The sequence below is a fragment of the Brassica rapa genome, chromosome A10 (genome assembly GCF_000309985.2).
Source record: "Brassica rapa cultivar Chiifu-401-42 chromosome A10, CAAS_Brap_v3.01, whole genome shotgun sequence".
In the NCBI taxonomy this organism is placed as follows: domain Eukaryota; kingdom Viridiplantae; phylum Streptophyta; class Magnoliopsida; order Brassicales; family Brassicaceae; genus Brassica; species Brassica rapa.
In genome coordinates, this window is record NC_024804.2 from 15,385,848 (window position 1) to 15,405,060 (window position 19,213).

At 34.0% G+C, this 19,213-nt stretch overlaps 3 protein-coding genes and 1 non-coding gene across 4 annotated transcripts; 2 read left to right on the forward strand and 2 right to left on the reverse strand.

Annotated features, from left to right (window-relative positions):
- The first annotated feature begins 2,197 nt into the window (after window positions 1–2,197).
- Window positions 2,198–3,552, forward strand: LOC103845821 (monothiol glutaredoxin-S2). The gene has a single exon (XM_009122711.3). It carries the CDS (start codon window positions 2,991–2,993, stop codon window positions 3,297–3,299), a length of 309 nt encoding a protein of 102 aa, XP_009120959.1. The 5' UTR covers window positions 2,198–2,990; the 3' UTR covers window positions 3,300–3,552.
- Window positions 3,553–3,845: 293 nt separating this feature from the next.
- On the forward strand, window positions 3,846–8,201 carry LOC103845823 (acyl-CoA-binding domain-containing protein 6). The gene is made up of 16 exons (XM_009122713.3): window positions 3,846–4,399; window positions 4,580–4,642; window positions 4,931–5,009; window positions 5,092–5,217; window positions 5,297–5,374; window positions 5,446–5,550; window positions 5,622–5,688; window positions 5,785–5,846; window positions 5,929–6,068; window positions 6,153–6,279; window positions 6,363–6,477; window positions 6,547–6,635; window positions 6,722–6,805; window positions 6,884–7,735; window positions 7,816–7,875; window positions 7,950–8,201. The coding sequence occupies exons 2-16, from the start codon at window positions 4,605–4,607 to the stop codon at window positions 8,028–8,030; spliced, it is 2,103 nt and encodes a 700-aa protein (XP_009120961.1). The 5' UTR covers window positions 3,846–4,399; window positions 4,580–4,604; the 3' UTR covers window positions 8,031–8,201.
- LOC103845822 (probable serine/threonine-protein phosphatase 2A regulatory subunit B'' subunit TON2) lies at window positions 8,182–17,614 on the reverse strand. Its single transcript, XM_009122712.3, has 12 exons — window positions 11,074–17,614; window positions 10,783–10,874; window positions 10,583–10,645; window positions 10,402–10,500; window positions 10,162–10,320; window positions 9,995–10,066; window positions 9,745–9,877; window positions 9,563–9,627; window positions 9,390–9,465; window positions 9,196–9,297; window positions 8,907–9,099; window positions 8,182–8,625 (listed from the first exon to the last, which is right to left on the reverse strand). Exons 1-12 carry the CDS (start codon window positions 11,213–11,215, stop codon window positions 8,379–8,381), a joined length of 1,443 nt encoding a protein of 480 aa, XP_009120960.1. The 5' UTR covers window positions 11,216–17,614; the 3' UTR covers window positions 8,182–8,378.
- On the reverse strand, window positions 8,702–8,826 carry LOC117129462. Its single transcript, XR_004453109.1, has one exon. It is a non-coding gene; the product is annotated as a small nucleolar RNA snoR104 (small nucleolar RNA).
- Window positions 17,615–19,213: the final 1,599 nt, after the last annotated feature.

Here is a 19,213-nt window from a genome sequence, read left to right on the forward strand (position 1 = left end):
CTCTTTTATAATTGAAAAAGAGATTTATTTTCTTAGAATATTTAAGTTTAGATTAGATGAATGCAACTTGAGTTGCACGAGCAACCACACAAGTTACACGGACAATCGTACATGGCAAATTGGCAATATGTGACGCCACGACCCGTCCTCGCGATTTTATTATCATCATCGACGTTGCATTATATAAAAAAAAAATAGTGGGTTGCCTAGCGAGAAAATGTGAATGCTCCAGTGGCCAGCGTGAATTAAATCCAGGTGACTTCTCGTATTGGAGTCGTAGCTCCCTCAAGTGATTACCACTGGGTCAGTGCGCTCTTGTTTCAACATTTCATTATTAACTGAATTTACTAGCTATCTTTTTTTTTGCTTAAATTTACTAGCTATCTTTCAAATTAAAAAAAAAACTTAGTTTACTAGTTATAATTTAATCTGCCAGTTTTATAGAAAACTTTTAAACCATAAAGTATGGCATACATGTTTACGACATTCAAATTGCCTGGCAGAGTAATAACACCTTTGGTTTATAATATTGATTGTACTTATAATTTATTAGTAATATTATCCTATATATTCTGATACACTTTACACTATATGTACTAATACAACAACGTAACTTGAAAACTATAAACAATTAACTCAGCTATTTGTGTGCAACCAATGGTTTTCGGTCTCCCTAAACTTAATTCATAGATAACCTGTTTTAAACCAATTTTTTTTAGTACGTAATCACATATCTCTAAAAGTTAAACAATTTGAAAAGTGTTGAAAAAGTTATATATAGAGAATATGTGTGCTATATTTTGCCAAAATTAAAAGGGAAAATAAAGCATTGTAGTGATTCCAATATGCATGAACCCGAATAATGTGGCTATTGGCCTTCTAGCAAGCCAAACTGTGAGGTCCAAGAGTCGCACATGCAACCATCAGCGAATCTATTAATTTTCTTATTCTGACAAGTGATATATATACGATATATATATCTCTATATGTAATAGATATTTATTTATTTGTATATGTAAGCAAGATTTGTATATGTAAGCAAGACTAGAAGGGAGCATCTGCAGTTTGAAAAAGGTTCCTTAACTTATTTATTGGATAGTCACCAGCACCCAAACCAACCCCCCCCCCCCCCCCCCCCCCCCCCCCCAAGTTCCAAAAATTGATTCAATAGAACTAGACAAGGGTAAAAGACCTGTGTGTTAAATGTTAAAAATCATGGATAACAACATATATTAGATAGGGCTACAAAATTCAAGGTTTACAAGTAAGATGAAACAGTTGCATGGGTTACCAAAACATTGTAGAGTTTTCTTAACTATCAAAGATGTACAGTTGCATTTTTTCTTTTCCTTTTTGAGTTACAGAAAATATAGTCTAGAATCATGGTTGAATCATGAAACATAGCCTCTTAGCAACAGTAACCCTAATCGAAATGTATTTCGGAAAATCATCAAAAACCAGTCATGTCACCTTTTGCAATAATTCTGTTGAGAGTCGAGTCGAGACCACCACTATTGTTAATGTAAATTTACTAGAACTTTTGGCAATGCTGCAATGGAATGGACCGTCTAGGCCACGTATCTTATCCGACACCATGGGACCATCTACATATCTAAACTGGATTTTTTGCCTTATCGCTGCTGCATGTTTCCTCACATCTCAAAGATCATGCTGAACAACATTACTAAAAACATTTAGATTGATTTTTAGGTATATTAATAAACCAATGAACCATGTTCCGCGAATCTGTATATTTCCAAACGAATGATAGAAACTAATTACACCACATGTTGCATGGGAATCAACTATTGAAACGAGCCGGGACCTCGAGGACATGCCCATATGTATAAGTATTTGTTATTACTTCCATACGTATATGGAAGACATTTCTTCCTCTCTCTTATAGTTGCTACAAAAGAAACTTTTACTTAGTTGAAAAATGTGGAAATGGCGAGTCGAGAATAGAATCCTCACGTAGAAGAAGAAGGGAACGTGCCTTAAAGAAAAAGAGACCTTATTTAGGATAACTACTTCTCCAACTCATAAGATGCCTCTTTGATAAGCTTTACATATTCCATTTTTAAGTTGATCGAGAAAGAGGTTAACATATTTTTATATATGCTAGAAAGAAAGAAAACCCAGCTTAACTTCAAGCCTTGGAATAATTATGCTTGCAAAGATTTAATTAGGAAGTTTGGATGTTTCTGAATTACAAAACTTTATTTGATTATAAGTGGACGCTATTTGGCGATAATCCGAGGCTGCATGAAGTAGACTTAATCATGAACTGATTAATTATGGTACTGTCACTAGGTCGTGATTACATTGCCGGATTGGTATGCATGTTTTTGTTTATCGTTTTTTATTCAAATGATGAAAACATTCTTTTAATACCTTGTTGAGCCACAACAAGCTTATATTAGGCTATAACAGAGAACAATGTAAGCAGATACTTTCTTTTTTTAATCAATGATTTGTGATTGTTTTATCTTAATTGATATTGACCTATAGCTCGCCTTATGGAACCGTACGAGCTAATGACATTCTCATCTTTCGCCATACGTATGCATATATGGACAACTAAAAGAAACGATAAAACTTTTGGAAATCAGTAGATTCTCAACACTTACATTCCGTGATCCAAAAATAAAATTGAGCTGGTGTCGCTTTCGGACACGATATCGTTAGAAACAAAATCCAAACATCTTGTCCGATCTGATCCACTAATCATCGTATTCGCTGCCTCTATATAAACAAAGACTTCTCACCAATTTCATATCCACACACAACATTCTCACAAAACCTTATTCTCCGAGTCGAATCAAGAGTTTCATTATTTAAACCTTTTCCAAAAACATTGTTTGATATTTCTTTCACCCGTAAAACACATAGATATTGATTCATAATCATAAACCTATTCCAATTGTAAAACAAAGAAACAAAAACTAAGCAGTTTGATTTTAGCTGTGTGATACCATATAAGACAAGCAATGGAGATGGTCACGAGGATGGTTTTGGAGAGACCCGTGGTGATATACAGCAAAAGCTTATGTTGTATGTCCCACACAGTCAAGACATTGCTCTGCGATTTCGGAGCGAATCCAGCCGTTTACGAGCTAGATGAGGTATCAAGAGGGAGAGAGATTGAGCAGGCCTTGTTGCGGCTTGGTTGTAGCCCGGCGGTTCCAGCGGTTTTTATCGGAGGAGAGTTAGTTGGTGGAGCCAACGAGGTCATGAGTCTTCATCTTAACGGCTCATTGATCCCTATGCTTAAGCGGGCTGGTGCATTGTGGGTTTGACTTAATATATTTATCTCTAATTAGTTACTTAATACTAAGTTAAGTACGCAGAATAATGTTTAAATTTCAACACATCTATGATTTTTGACATGGTGATATAAGTCCACGTTAGATCAGTAATCAGGGCGTCGTCTTTTTATTGTTTCTGAGCTTATCTTGATTTAAAAATGTGCGAGCTTCTATGCACTTTTTTAAGAAAAAATATATCGACCTGGAGGATCTAATATAATAGTGAAAAAAGTTACAATGTTTAGTCGCTGTGTTAGTATCATTATGATATCAATATCCATATTCAACTCCAGTATAACAAAAAGAACAAAGATTGCAAGCTAGAACATTAATCTGCTTAAAATCTGAAACTAGTAAAGTAGTATTACTTAACAAGAATCTGTTTTTTCCCATAAATGTTGAAGTTTATTCAAGAAATTTTAATACAACATGCTAATTCTTAATTTTAGCTTCAGTTATACTCATAACTGTATCTTTCTTAAATAACTAAACAAATGAATTTTTCCATATGTTTAATTAGTAAGTAATCATACTATCGGTTAGAGAGAAAACAAAAATCAAGACAATAATTAATTTAAATCCCGGGAAGAAGCGAAGGTTGGGTGGGACCCACAAAGGCGTCGCAGCTCGCAAGCATTGAATGTCATCGGCGAACTCAAATCACAACTTAGCAGAAACAGACAAAACATGTCGCCATTAACTCAACGGAACCATTGCATCAAAAACATCACACTTTTTATGACACAACACAACACAACCCGCTCTATTGTCTCGAGCGGCTAAAGTAAGTTAGTCCAGATCGTGTACAAGATTCGTTTTTTTTCTCATTTTTTTTACCGTTTTAAAAGACACGAACTTGGTTGGTCCCATAAGTTATTTTGCTTAAAGACGAGAACTTTATGTGCTTCTATATCAATCTACCCTCTCCAATCATTCCTCTGCGCCAGCTTGCTACTACTTAATACGACGTCGTATTAGTACGTTTCGAAGCTGTGGATATATATGGCTATGGTGGTTATTGTTCCTCTCTCTAGAAACTGAATACTCTTCTCTTCCTCTCTTTACTGGAATTTTCTCGACTAAACAAACAGGTGAGTACTTCTGGGTGTTAAGTAGATCTCTGTTTTGTCAGATTTGGTTCAGCTTCTGAAACTTAGATTCGTCTTAACAAGTCAAGGACGGATTCCTCAGAGATAGCTTTGCTCTTGAACATGTCTGGATTGATGACAATGTAGCTAATTTTTCATGTCCAAATTTATTTTATTTTTTAGGGTTTGTGAAAAAAGTTGTAAGAAAATGTTCAGCTTTTCAAAGAGGCGCATGAAGCTTGGCAGGTTAGTCTTCTTTTCTTACTCTTATCTATAAGATCAGATCACCTTTTTGGGTCTCTATTGGTTTTCTTAAAGCTGTGAACTTTTTTCGTGCTACTTTTTTTTTATAATCGATTATTTTATGAATCACCTTTTTGGAGAATCTTGTTTAAGCTTACTGTAAAAGCAACTCCCTTTTCGTACTATTGAAGTAAAGTTTAATCTTATTTCTTCGCAGGTTAGGGGTTTCTATTTTTAGATCATTCTGTTCTGTTTCTCTTTCTGTTAAATATTGGATGTAATTTGATTCAGAGTTAAGGTACAGCTCTCGGATTCTTCTCAAGGCACCAAGAGTCCTTTGCGTGTGACCAAACGCGTTGATAACTCTACTGTAAGCTAATATACAGAAAAGGCATAACTGTTTGGTAACGTTTTTGACTGTTATCTGATTTTGTAAAGAAAAATGTCTGCAGAATGAAGCTGCTGCTTTGGCTGCAACTAGTCATTCTGATGAACTTGATTTCCAGCCTTCATCTGGGAACTCTGAGAATTGGATGGGGTTATCTGTTAGTGGAGATAAACCAGCTCCACGCTTTAATGTAAAGAGTTTCTCTCGGTTTATAGTCATATTAGATTCTTAGCTGTTTTGTAAAGACTAATGAGTTGATTCTGATGCAGCATGCGGCGGCAGCTATTGGTAACAAAATGATAGTAGTTGGTGGTGAATCTGGTAATGGCTTGTTGGATGATGTTCAGGTAGAAAATAATATGGAGAATTAACTTATTTGGTTTCAATTACTATGTTGTCAGTCTTTTTGAATGTGCAGGTGCTTAACTTCGATTCATTTACTTGGTCCACGGTGTCTTCAAAAGTGTACTTGTCACCAAGTAGTCTGCCTCTCATGATCCCTTCCTGGAAAGGCCATTGCTTGGTAATATTGATTGTTTGTTTTGTGGTTTTATATCTTTTGGTTTTGATTGTTTTTTTTAATCCGTTTGTTAGGTCTCTTGGGGTAAAAAAGTGCTATTGGTTGGTGGAAAAACAGATCCCAGCAGTGATAGAGTTTCAGGTTTCACTTTGTTGTTTAACATTCCAAAGTTTAGATTTTTTTTATGTTAAAAGTCTGCTTAAGATGGTGTTGTATGTTTGTATACATTACTTGCAGTTTGGTCATTTGATACTGAATCCGAATGCTGGTCACTAATGGATGCAAAGGGAGACATACCGGTAATTCTCTAAGTCCTCTCAGTATTCATTTACAAGTTTGGTGGCTCGAAGAAACAAGTCTTATTCGGATAAGAAACTGCAGGTCAGTCGCAGTGGTCACACAGTGGTGAGGGCAAGTTCAGTACTGATCCTTTTCGGCGGTGAAGATTCTAGGAAGAGGAAACTAAACGATCTTCATATGTTTGATCTCAAATCATCTACATGGCTTCCTCTTAACTGCACGTGAGTTTTTTTCTTCTCCTTCTTCTAATGTCAGTTTACATGAAACTCTTTATTTTTCTTGACATGTTTTTGCTTAATAACCAGAGGAACAAGACCGTGTGCAAGATCAAATCATGTAGCCACGCTATTTGATGACAAAATTCTGTTTGTGTTTGGAGGTTCGGGCAAGAACAAAACACTTAATGACTTATACTCACTCGACTTTGAAACTGTAATGCTTTTCACCTGCACCATATGTTTCTATCTATCTTACTAGATTGAATATATTTTAACATTTCTTATCTTGCTATCAAGATGGTATGGTCAAGAATCAAGATTAGAGGATTTCACCCGTCACCAAGAGCGGGTAGCTGTGGAGTTCTTTGCGGTAACAAATGGTATATAACCGGAGGTGGAAGCAGAAAGAAGAGTAAGTTCTACATCAAAACCGCACTGTCTTAAGTCAGATCTTACAAGTTTGCTTTGTTTTTTTTCACAGGACATGCAGAGACATTAGTCTTTGATATTCTAAAGGTCGAGTGGTCTGTGGCAAGCATCTCCTCTCAATCTTCCATCACAGCTAATAAGGTGGTTTAAGTTAATAGTAATTAACTCATATGTTTTCAACTTTTCAACCACTATCTTGTTCAAGCTTAGTTAAATGTTTTGTATAGGGATTTAGTCTAGTTCTTCTGCAACACAAGGATAAAGACTTCCTTGTAGCTTTCGGAGGAACTAAAAAAGACCCTTCAAATCAGGTCTGAGCTCATATCACATTACATCTGAAATGAAAAGTGTTTTGAATTCAAAGACATGAATCTTTTCTAACGAAACAGGTGGAGGCTTTTACCATCGACAAGAACAAGAGTGAATCACCAACACATCAGCAAACAACTTCCAAGAAGAACACTGGCCGGTTACTCTTCGGAAAACGATCTTCTTCCTCTGCAGTTTTAACCTCTGATGAATCTGTCAAGGCCTCTTCTCAGAGGCTGATTGATTCTGTTGCTAGACAGAAACTTGCTTCTGCCATTGAAGAGCACGGTGGCTCCGGTAGAAGGTCTTTATCAGAGATTGCTTTTGCTGATCCCCGTAACCCTTCTTCTGGAAACGTCTCTTTACGCAAACAATTCAGCACTGAAGAAGAGTATAGAGCAGTCATTGAACCACCTGCAAAGTCCCCAGAAGAAGAAAAGATTACAGATGAAGACAGTGGAGGTGGAGCAAAGATTACAGCAGAGAAAACACTCTCTACTGTCTCTGACCGTGAACTCCACAAGCAATCCTCTGAACCGTTTCCTTTTGCACACATTGATGACGCCTTGATATTCCCTGAAATGGATAACGCCACTTTAGCACCATCATCATCGAGCGTGTACCAGTTCCACGAGGCGAAAATGACGGCTCTCATAAGGAGAAATGGGGTTCTGGAAGGGCAGTTAGAAGCAGCATTGGCGGGGAGAGAAGCGGCTGAGAGAAATGTGTCTGTTGCGTTGAGGAGCAAACAAGAGACTGATAAGAAGCTCTCTGACGCCTTGAGAGATGTTGAGTTGCTTAAGGAGAAGCTCACCGGGCTAGAGCTCTCACAAGATGAAGCTAATAGTCTGTCGAACATGGTTCATTCTGACAATGTCAGGCTCGAACATGATGTAGCGTTCCTAAGAGCTGTCCTAGACGATACACAGAAGGTAATAATAATCCTTGTGTATATTATACAAGGTGAAGGATCAAAGTTTTAATAGCATTTTGTGCGTCGTCTGTTTTGTAGGAGTTGCAGTCCACAAGAGGTGTTCTTGCAGGAGAAAGAGCAAGAGCGTTTCAGTTGCAGGTATCATCCATCATCAATCAATATAACTAGTTTTCATTTTCGGCGTTTTTTTTCTAAACGTGAGGTGAATGCAGGTTGAAGTGTTTCATCTGAAGCAAAGGTTACAATCTCTGGAGAACAGAGCTGCTACCCCAAGAAAGCCTTTCCACGTCTAAACATAAGACGAGAACCTTTAAGACTCGCATTTTGTAATATTCCCAAGAAACTAATGAAAACCATCTGTGTGTTTGTGGATTAATGTAAAAAGAAATTAAGAAATCTCAAGACTCTAATCAGATTCCAAGCATAAGAATACACAAGTGATAATATAATATACACATCCATCATTTCTTTTCATTAAACGTCAACAAGCTTCTTACACAAAATACAAAATAATTAAGGTCAGCAACTACTAAGCTTCTTACACAAAATACAAACACATCAGGGGAGACTTTTGGTCTTTCTCCAACCTATCTGGCCTACGATTAGCTAGCATTAGTTATAGACATGGAAAATAACATTCATCACTGGGACTCTTCCTCAGGTGGTTCTTCCTCTTCTTGAAGAAGGTTCTCACGGTTGTCATGAGCCCAGAAGCCACGCACATCTATTAGCATGCTCGCAACAGTTCCGCCTTGTTTACATCCCAAGAGATCATTCAGAGTGATCTTTAAAGGGTCAGACGGTTTCACCATGTCCCAGATCTCGTCCCGAACGTCCTCTATGCACAGCTCATAGTTCCCACCTTCTATCCATTTCTTGTGAACATCTCTGCAAGTTTTTAACAGATGAGATTTGATAAGTTTAGAAGTATCACACACCAGGAGGGTGTCTTTCATTATGGAGCTAGTGTCTTTGCAGATATGAGACTCGCGGAACAAAGCTCAGCACCGCAAGCAGGAAAATGCAGAGAGGTTTTATTTAATATAGGAAGATTGTATCAGATAACATCACAACTCTTTGATGCTCCCCTTCTTCACTTCCATGTCTTTTAAAAGAAAATCTACTAAAAACCAAATAGATTCAGTCACTTGATAGAGATATTCATTTACCTGAAAAGAGAGTGAATATCAGCAGTGGTGAGAAAGCCTCTCCCCTGGAGATCAAGACAGCGGAATAAGTATGTCAAACCCTCTGGAGTGTCTTTGTTCTCCAAAGCTAGAACGAAATCTAGGAAGCTGTCGAAGTCCATCTCTCGAGAATTGACTCTGCTGCTTTTGCCACGGCGGACATGCTCATCAAACACTACAAAGAGTAAAGGATATGATGAACCTTTTCTTTAAAAGAAAAACCTAGTTAGTTACTTCTAGAACTATAATTCAAAAAGTGTTTGAAGTTTACCTCTTTCAATGAAAATCTCAGTTAGGGTCCCATCAGCGTATTCTTTAAGTTCTTGTTTGCTCAGCGATCCACTAGCATCTTTATCAAGCGCAAGAAACATATCTACAGAAGAAAAGATAAGCTCTAGATAAATTTGCGCCTGAGTCCTTCACAAGACATAACATAAGCTATCTAGACAAAATTGCAATACTTACCACATACACGTTGAGCTGAAGTCAATGAGAACCAATTTTCAGCTTGTTCTGTCTCTGTGACTTCCTCCTCACTTTCCTAACATAGAGCAACACGCGGAACAATCAGCTTTCGAAAGTGGAAAGCTATTTACGAACACACAGATGTCTTTCATTAATCCTTCATCCAAACTGACCTGATGCAGTTCCATTAGTTCCTGCAGACAGTTACTGAGCAGTATCTTCTTAATACAGGCTTTTCCTGTACGCAAAAAAATAAATCACACACATTAAACACATGGCGATTAGATACTCTACTCATACTTAGGTTAGGCAAATTTCTCATAGCTTTCATAACTATTATATCTTTACCCCCTACCTCGCCTATGCGGATCACAAAAGAAGAAAAACTTTTGAGCAGCAATGCGGCAATACGTTTGTCTAAAGGTCTCCAGCATGTCCCTCAGTTGTGCCAAATTAGGGATTAAACCCATTATATAAGACTCCATCTCCTACAATAACATCAGGTATAGTATTTGTAAAGAAACATTAGATTAGAGTCAGGATGGTCCTGAATGCTTCTTTGGGGCAATTTAAAACTTTAAGCTTAGGGCCACTTGGGTACTTACATGAGACTGAAGAAAACCATCAGAGTCTTGATCATGCTCACTCATATCAATCCTAGCTTGTGTGAGAGACACCTGAACAAGTGATGAACAAATGATTTATCACAATAATCAAAGGGTAATCCAAAGATATCAAATGATTAAAAAAAGAAGAAGATGAGGATACCCACCGTGCGCAGGACATATAGATAGAACGGTAAAATGGCAATCCTTCCAGCATCATCCTTCTCAAACTTCATGAAATTGGATGGGCTGAAAAACTGACGACATTTGGGGCCTATTTGTTCAGTACATACAGAGGCAATGTGACAGAAGTCTTCATAGTTCATCTACATGGACACAGACTTAGCAACTATCAGAATCATTGGTTAAGGTAGATTACACATAGTTTCAAAACTTTAAGAATGTACCTTTTCTGCACCAGTGGCATCATCAATCACACAATTTTCTCTCAAACAATTCCACAAAGCATCCAAATCATCAGAGTTTAACAAAAGATCCGATTGTTTCTGTTGGAAACGAAACAACATAGTGAAGTGTTAGCAAAAACATTAAACGTCTTCAAGCGGAGGCAGTGAAGAATCTCTATACCTTCAAGAAGCGGTATTTCGCAAGTTTTTGGACCCTTTGACTAATAGATCCTTCTTCTGGTTTCTGAACAAAAGAGTAAAGGAACAAAAGCTTATTGTATAGTACGAAAAAAGGAAAACTAAGTGTGTAAGAATGCAAGATTTAATCAGGTGAAATACAGAGACAAGACATTATCATCTTATAAAGTAAAGTGCCCATACCTTCTTGTAGAAACTAGGTATCGTGCCTGATTCTTGGCTTTTCAGTTGCTTTTCTTTAAATATCTCAAACAAGATTCTCTTGATCTCAAGCTCTGCCAAAACAAACCCAGCAAAACTCAAGACCCCAGTCACTATTATTAACACACTGTTTAATTCATAGAAAGAGCTAAATTTTGTTTTTTCATAAAGTCAGGAACTTTACTCGTTTCGAACACACAACGAGCTCGAAAACGCGAATAAAAATTCAAACTTTGCTACGGGATAATGTAAGACAAAGTGTTTATGGCATACCCATTAGAGCTTCGGATCCTAATCCGGCGCCGGAACCAATGTACCGCCGTAGGTTTCTAACCCAAAGCATGGAAGACGCCGGCGGAATCTTCTTATGCGTCGGTGTATCATGGCTCTCGCCACCGCTAGATCCACTATGCATTTTGCTTCGAATCACGCAAATAGTCACAACCTTAAAAATGAAGCAGTGAGTGAGAGCTGAACCCTGGAGCAGCTTTCGAACTTTTCAAAGTGACAAAAGTAAATATAAGTCCTCGATTTTATTGTACTTTTGATTATCAGCCAATTACTTTATAAAATCAAATTCTAGTACAGAATGTGATAAAAGCCCATTACATCATTTTCCCGGAAACAGAGCATATAACAAATGGCGTCCATATCCATTAGCTCTTTCTCAAAAAATGTCCATTAGCTGTTTCTTGACTCCTCAAGCCCATAAACTATTATATACTTTTATCAATGTAATTCTTCAGCCTGTTTTCTTGGAGGTTAATCTAATCATATATTCATATATGATTACATTACAATGAGACCCAATTACTTGCTAATATTTGAATCATAAAAAGGATAACAATTACTGGGTATATGCAAAACTGCTGGACTGTATATAACTACAAGTACCGATTTGGAGTTTGTGACCGGTATTCAAACTCGGTTAAAGAAACGGATTGGGTTGTCCCGGTACAGAAAAAAAGAAACAGGAAGAGTAGAAACGGGGAAGAGGGTTATGGTCTATAAAAAGATTTTGACAGGAGATCACTCGAAGTTGATTATCAGCCGTCCAATCCAATATCAGACGGTTCGTACGAGAGAGAGATCTTCTTTTTGACCACACACGTCATGCACACGATCCACTTCTCTTCTCTCCCCCGTTAGGTGGAAAATCGCAGCCGTACAGTGTATCAGACCATTAACGTGGCTCCCACAAACTCCATCGCTCAGATCATAACACGTTAGCAGAGTATAGTTTAGTAGGTCCCGCGTTTGCTTTGTTTCCTCGTTGTCGCGTGCGGCAACAGTATCTTACGTGTCATCGACAGTGTCCCACATAGTATGAGCGTACTAGGTTCGGTGGGACTTCTCTAGCTTACTTGTTTACTTTTCATTGGTCCTTGTTTCTTCCCGAAGAATCCAATTATGTTTGGTTTATAAAGTTGCCTTGTTTGGTTTCATGTGTTTCGACTTTCGGACATATATTTGTGGTATTTAATTTAGGATGAATTTGCCATTTAACACATATTGGAGCTTGATGTGAGTATTTCACTAATATAGTAACACTACACTCTATATACTCATCTTCTCAAATAATAATAATAGTTTCCTCAAATTTCTAAGAAATTTATATATTTCAAGATACCTAAATAGCATAATATTACATTCAATAATAAATAAACAGCGTAGAAAACATATACGCAATTGGCCATTATTTTACTCATATGTACGTAGCTTTAACCTTTATATTATGTAGAGAGAGAGATTGAAAGGCACATGGCGAGCACGAACATCAGTTAGGAATTAATTATGATGTATTACGTCCCACTAGGTTCCACGAGTGTGTTTGATCACCTGACTTTAATTAAAAATGAATTGTAAACAAAAGGATCGGAGCCTGTAGCTTTCCAGTTACCTTAGTTCGAGAACTAGTAAGAATAATGATTAATAAACTGTACACGAGTGTTATGAGTTTCAAAAAAAAAAAAAAAAAAACTGTACACGAGTGTGGTAAAAAGAAGTACCATGGTATGTTCATAAATTTGCATGAATGATCAGTTTGGGAAACAATATTTTTAATTATTTTTCAGAAGCTGGATATGCTGCGAGCCAACTTTTAGTTTTTACTATGAATAAACGCATTTGATAATAGTACCTACTGATACTCATTTTGTATCTTCATGACCTTACCATTGGTGATATAAGGCAAACTAATAGTGAAGCCCCCACTTGGCTTTTCAGTCACACTGTCTGGATTCTCGTCAAAGTCCAACTTTGTTCTAAGACAACCTTTACCTTGAATCCGGGGTTGTCCTTTGAACACAGAAAGAAACTTTTAAAAACCACAGCAAAAAAAAAGCTGTTAAATTTCTTAAGAAAAAGTTTTGGCTTTTCAATAGCTGTTCAAAACTTTGTGTGCTTTTCTTTGCCTTTTTTTTTGAGAAATGTGAAGAAATTCTCCATTACTAAACCCAAGAAAGCCTCGATCACATGGAACTTGACTACTTCACTCAAAAGTGTGCAACAGTGCAATCCCAATATCGTGCGCAATGCCAATCGGGTTTGTCGTATCATGTATTTGTTAATATGAATATTTACCTTAGTGAATACACAGATGTGTTGTTTTGTTTAGTTTCTCCGAGTATTTTACGTAATATTTATAGTAATTTTGAATTTTTAACCACTACATGAATTCAATATTAAGTTATTAACCAAATGTATATACTTGTTATTAGTAAATAATTATCTCGTACATCATCATAACAAAACTATAGAACTATATTTAATTAATTCGATAGTGTTTTTGTAATCACATTACGTTATACCCCTTGATAGTTGATAGTTAAATATATGTTTAGAATTTCAAAGGTCTGAAGAAGTGTTAATTTGGGGGGATAAATACCAAAAGTTATGGATTACTCAGGGCCGGACTTGAGATTTTTTGGACCTTATTCGAAAAATGTAATTTGTTTAATAAAAACATAGTTTATTTATTTTTCTTTATAAAAACTGAAATTATTATTAAATTTATTTCTATTTAAATCCTATAACATAAATGTTTTTTTATTTTATAATTTTTCATCACCTTTTACATTTTCTATCATGAATATACTTTGTCTGTTTTAAAATACATAAAGTTTTAAGATTATAATTTCTATCATAATTTTTTAAAAATGTATTCCGAAAAGAGTGGAGGATCCATATAGTGGAGGCCCATTTAAATGTTTCGAATGTCTTCCCTCAGACCCGGCGGATCTGGTGTTACTTTTTGTGAACAATAAAATGTACAAAACTTTCATGTATATTTCTGACTTAAAATATAAATGATGTTCATTGTAACGAGTAAATATTCTTTTTTGGTTACAATGAATACATATTTACATACATATACTCAGGTAATACACAAATATTTAGACAAAATGAGATTTAAATCCTACAAGAATACGTATTTACATATATATACTCAGACCCGGCTCTCGACAATTATGGACTGGAAGCAAAAAAAATTGAGGCTGTGATACATATAAAAATAATGGAAAAAGTAGTGGTGATACTCAAACTCAGCACCAAGAACATAATAATTTTAACCATAAACTAACTACGCTACTCTGGTGAAAATTTCGTTGGATAGAAGGCTAGAGTATTTGATATTCAAAGAAGAGCCGGAAACACATGCTTCCCTTGCTTGTGTTCGGGCCAAATACTGAATCTAGTTATTGTTCAGATTGTATGACCACTAAAATCAAACATAGTGAACTATTTTTTATTTAATACCACTATTGTTGATTTTAATTTCGATGGTAATAATACGTAAAATATGATGTATAGTAGAAGATAGTCAAATGGAAGGGTAGCCCCCACGTGAAGTTCATAATATGGGTGGAAGAGTCAATGGACGTCAGATTTTTCTATAGTTTAAGCTTGTCCCTAACACTCAAAAGGGATGAACGTTATTAAAATTCCACAACAAATTAAGCAGTTATTACTTGTCTTAAATCATTGCATTTTAGAAACCTGTGTAATTTATAAATAATTACTGTTCTCTAACAAATAATAATCATATTTCAAGTATAAGATATTCTAGAGGTTTTTCTGTTTCAATTAATAAAAAGCTTCCATTTAAAAAAAAAACAAACTTTAATTATTATAAGCAATTGCTCTCAAACTTTTTTTATAGTTGAGTTAAATATTATAATTGATATATTCATTAATATTTATGTATTAAAAACATTTCTTAAATTTCCAACTGAAACATCTTATATCTTAAAAGAGGTTATAATATAAAACATTCCCAGTTATAGAGATTGTTAAGTTATATGCTATTCTATGATTGATCTCTGCCTAGCAATTATCCTATTTAAAATATGCATGAAACTTATAAAACTAAATACCATTGGTGTTTTTATTCTGGCGCACAACATATTCCGCACCAGAAGACAATGACTGTGGTTATTACTGTCGTATTAGTCAAAGATAAAATGTTAAAAGATCCAAAAATGGTAGTTCAAAAAAAAAAGAGAGCCAAAAATGAATAGAACCCATACATAATATTATTAGTTTGACTCATTTTTACAAGAAAAGAATACAATTTTCATTCCCAATGCCATTAGCAATTTGCAAAAAAAGCTTACCAACAATTATCACACTTCCAAGCCTTAATATAAGGAGTACATCACACTTTTGCACCGTAAGGTAAAAAAACTATTTCAAAATTCTCTTTTTTTTCTCAAAATTAACAAATATGACTTTTAGTAAAAGGTATTAATATAAGAACTTTCAGAACTAATATATAACTTATCAATTTGTAGAGTTTGACTTTTTGAAAATTTGGATGATAATTTAATCACTTTTCAACTGTTTCGTATAGATTTAAAATTTTGGTTTGAAAAAAAATCCTAGTTAATATTTTGTTATTATAGCTAGAGATTTCAAACCAAAACCTCAAGTAATACTCATGAAATTCATACTGAAATGGAAAATAAGTGTAGTGGGAATCAATATGCGGCATGAACTCAGTGAATAATAACCAAACTACCATCAATTAGTTTTGATTTTTACTATAAACTCAAAGAAGTGGCCTACCTTGTTGCTCTTGTGTTGGGCAGTTTTGATCCAACTTTGCTTTACAGTTCCTTTTGAGCTTTCCGAACTTCCCATTGACTATCAATTCTTTTTCTTCCGACTGGTCCCGTTAATAGTATGGTAAATGTACACAAGACTAAACTAATGGGTCGATTATCTATATTGTTAAAGTGTCTTTGGCTTTTGCAGTTATATGTGTTCAATCTTATATAATTTCATAAATAAACTACAAATCGAGAAAAATGTCTTAAATATTGTATGAATGAGGATAAAACATAGTAAAATGCAATTATTTGCAAGTCATAGCTCTTTTAAGCTATTTGAAATAACAATGCGGTTACTAGACGAAAATGTGGATTACATACTTGCATACCGCCAACGAAATGTAAGGGTCCATGTACATAGGCAGTCCAAGCAATATATGTCTTCCTTAAATGTATGTTTGACATTCGATTTTAATTTTAAAATTTGATAGGTGTTGTTTCGGAATACTGATTCACGTGCCCGATTATTAATTGTTTTCTTTGACTAATCTTTCTCTAACATATGCTGAAAAATTCTTAAACCCAAACCGTGTATTAATTCGATTCGTTATATATGAATCAAAATAATCTTCACGCCTAAGTACTAGTTTATATATACACCTAAAGTACTAGTTTATACATATTCGCAAAACATCAGCCTTTTTTACCGTTGGATACCGTCGAACGTTCTACTAAAGACAATAACCAAAACATATATAGATAAAAGCTTGTCACACCAAAAATATATGTTTGCGGTTATTTAGTTCTGATATCATTAAAGAAGAAATATAGTTTGATCTCAAACCTAATATTTAATAATATTTTATGCTATATTTCTACTTCTCTCAACATGGAAACTCCTAAGTTAAATGTATCATCAATCCACAACGATTCAAAGATAAGTGTTCTGGCTCATCACGTATGTTTAGTTTAAAGTCTCTAATAATCATAGTCATTATTGAATGATTAACTAGTTTTTGACCTTTTATAGCTCTTAAGTTAAAGTCGTGTTATCGTTGACTATGAACATTTTTCGTGAATTCATCATATATATTGTTTGTCGGGTAAGACATTAATTTCTAAATGCAATCACATGTGACAAATAACTACTGGAAGCTCATGTGTAATCCTAGAAAATTACAAACGCAAAGAGACTAATTTTGTGTTGACTTGTGTTTGTTTGCATACATGGACATCAATACAAAATTGTCCACTGAGATATTAATTTTTTTTTTTTAAATGTAAACGTACGTTGTAAGCATTTTAATTTGTGTGTGGTTCATCTTGTCTTTCCTTAACCACTCCCATTGAAAAAATCATTGCTAGATGACAAAAAATCTATTCTCATTTCTATTTCCGCTTAAAATGCGGGTAACCATGTGATTTCATCAGGGGATTCTAAAATTAAGTTAGATTAACACTTAAATGTTTACTAAACAAATCAAAATACGATAGAAAACTCGAATGTTTATGACGCTTATTGGGAGAAAATTTAAGCTTACTGATTTTGAAATATATTCAAATTGTTACTAAAATTGGTTAGAAGACAAATTCATGATTGACAGACGAATTTATCAGACACCCTAATTGACAGGGGATTTATTTTTTGAGAAATATCGATTTTTTTTACGTAGACCCTTGACCTTTAGGTTATTGTATATGGGGTTATTATGCATACTAGATTTTTTAACCGCGCTACGCGCGGATAAGATATTATATGTATTTCTCAATTCTAAAAAATAATGTATAATATTGTATTATATTATTTAAAGAATAGAAAATAAGACTACATAACATAAATATATTTTTTATATTTTCTTTGTGGAAATCATTATGTTGTTTGATTGTTGTACTTAATTCACATATTTACATAGATATTTGTGATAGATAAATAACTATATTTTTATTATCAGTAAATAATATATATTTATTATATAATATAAGAAAAATGGAATTATTTACTTTTTAACAAACTTGTCTAATGTTGGGGACTCGGTTATAGACATATCATATTCGAATGAAACATTTTTACACTTATCAATCTTCTTAACAATCAAGAAACAAATCTGAATATCAAAACAATATCTCATACGATCTCTTTGTGGAATAACTGCTCTGAAGAAATTGAATTTATGCATCAAAAAGGACTGGAAATGGATGTGCATATGTGTTATCTAAGTCAGCTTTACAAAAAACTATTTATAGTTCATATATCATTTATGTCCATCCTATTTTTTGTCCATCATTTCTTAAACATCTTGAAATAAGTAATGCTAATTAATAATAAACTTTTTGCTCACAAAATAAAAATCAAATTTGTCTAATTATCGCTTAATTTGTCTAACTGATATATGTATTTCTCAATTCTATAAAAAATAATGTATAATATTGTATTACATTATTTAAAAAATATAAAATATGACTACATAACATAAATATATTTTTTAAATTTTCTTTGTGGAAATCATTATGTTGTTTGATTGTTGTACTTGATTCACATATTTGCATAGATATTTGTGATAGATGAATAACTATATTTTTATTATCAGTAAATAATATATATTGATTATATAATATAAGAAAAATAAAATTATTTACTTTTTAAACAAATTTGTCTCATGTTGGAGACTCGGTTATAGACATATCATATACGAAGGAGACATTTTTACTGTTGTCAATCTTCTTAACATTGAAAAAACAAATCTACATATCAAAACAATATCTCATACGATCTATTTGTGGAATAACTAATCTGAAGAAATTAATTTTAGGCATCAAAAAGGACTGAAAATGGATGTGCAGATATGTTATCAAAGTCTGCTTCACAAAGTACTATTCATAGTTCATATATCATTAATGTCCATCCTATTTTTTTGTCCACCATTTCTTAAACATCTTGAAATAACTGATGCTAATTAATAATAAACTTTTTGCTGGAAAAAAAATCAAATTTTTCTAATTATCGCTTAAATATTTTATTAATATGGTCTAAGAAGCTTTTAAGTGATATCATAGTTTAATTTATTAGATTTTTTTGTTAATTTTTAGAGGTTTTTGTATTTAAGATTTTTTTCCATATTAAGCTTCTATTTCTTTCACAGAATTGATATATATATATATATATATATATATATATCATAAAAATTACCATCAAATCAGTTTTACTTATTTATTATTTTGTTTTAACGAAAATACACTTTTTAAATAATTTTATTTAAAATAAAATTATATATTAATTTACTGTATTTTAACAATTTCATTGATTTAATTAATTTGCTTTGGTGGATAACTTAAAAAGTTTCATATGAATCGGGGAAAGCAAG

Bases quoted from the DNA above. Each gene is read 5' to 3' on its own strand.
- LOC103845823 (XM_009122713.3), top strand. From the start codon at position 4,605: ATGTTCAGCTTTTCAAAGAGGCGCATGAAGCTTGGCAG. The intron at 5,218-5,296 runs GTAAAGAGTTTC...ATTCTGATGCAG, and splicing joins AACCAGCTCCACGCTTTAAT to CATGCGGCGGCAGCTATTGG. The intron at 6,069-6,152 runs GTGAGTTTTTTT...CTTAATAACCAG, and splicing joins TGGCTTCCTCTTAACTGCAC to AGGAACAAGACCGTGTGCAA.
- LOC103845822 (XM_009122712.3), bottom strand. From the start codon at position 11,215: ATGCATAGTGGATCTAGCGGTGGCGAGAGCCATGATACACCGACGCAT. The intron at 10,321-10,401 runs GTACATTCTTAA...GTGTCCATGTAG, and splicing joins ATGCCACTGGTGCAGAAAAG to ATGAACTATGAAGACTTCTG. The intron at 9,100-9,195 runs GTAAACTTCAAA...TACTCTTTGTAG, and splicing joins TGAGATTTTCATTGAAAGAG to TGTTTGATGAGCATGTCCGC.
- LOC103845821 (XM_009122711.3), top strand. From the start codon at position 2,991: ATGGAGATGGTCACGAGGATGGTTTTGGAGAGACCCGTGGTGATATAC.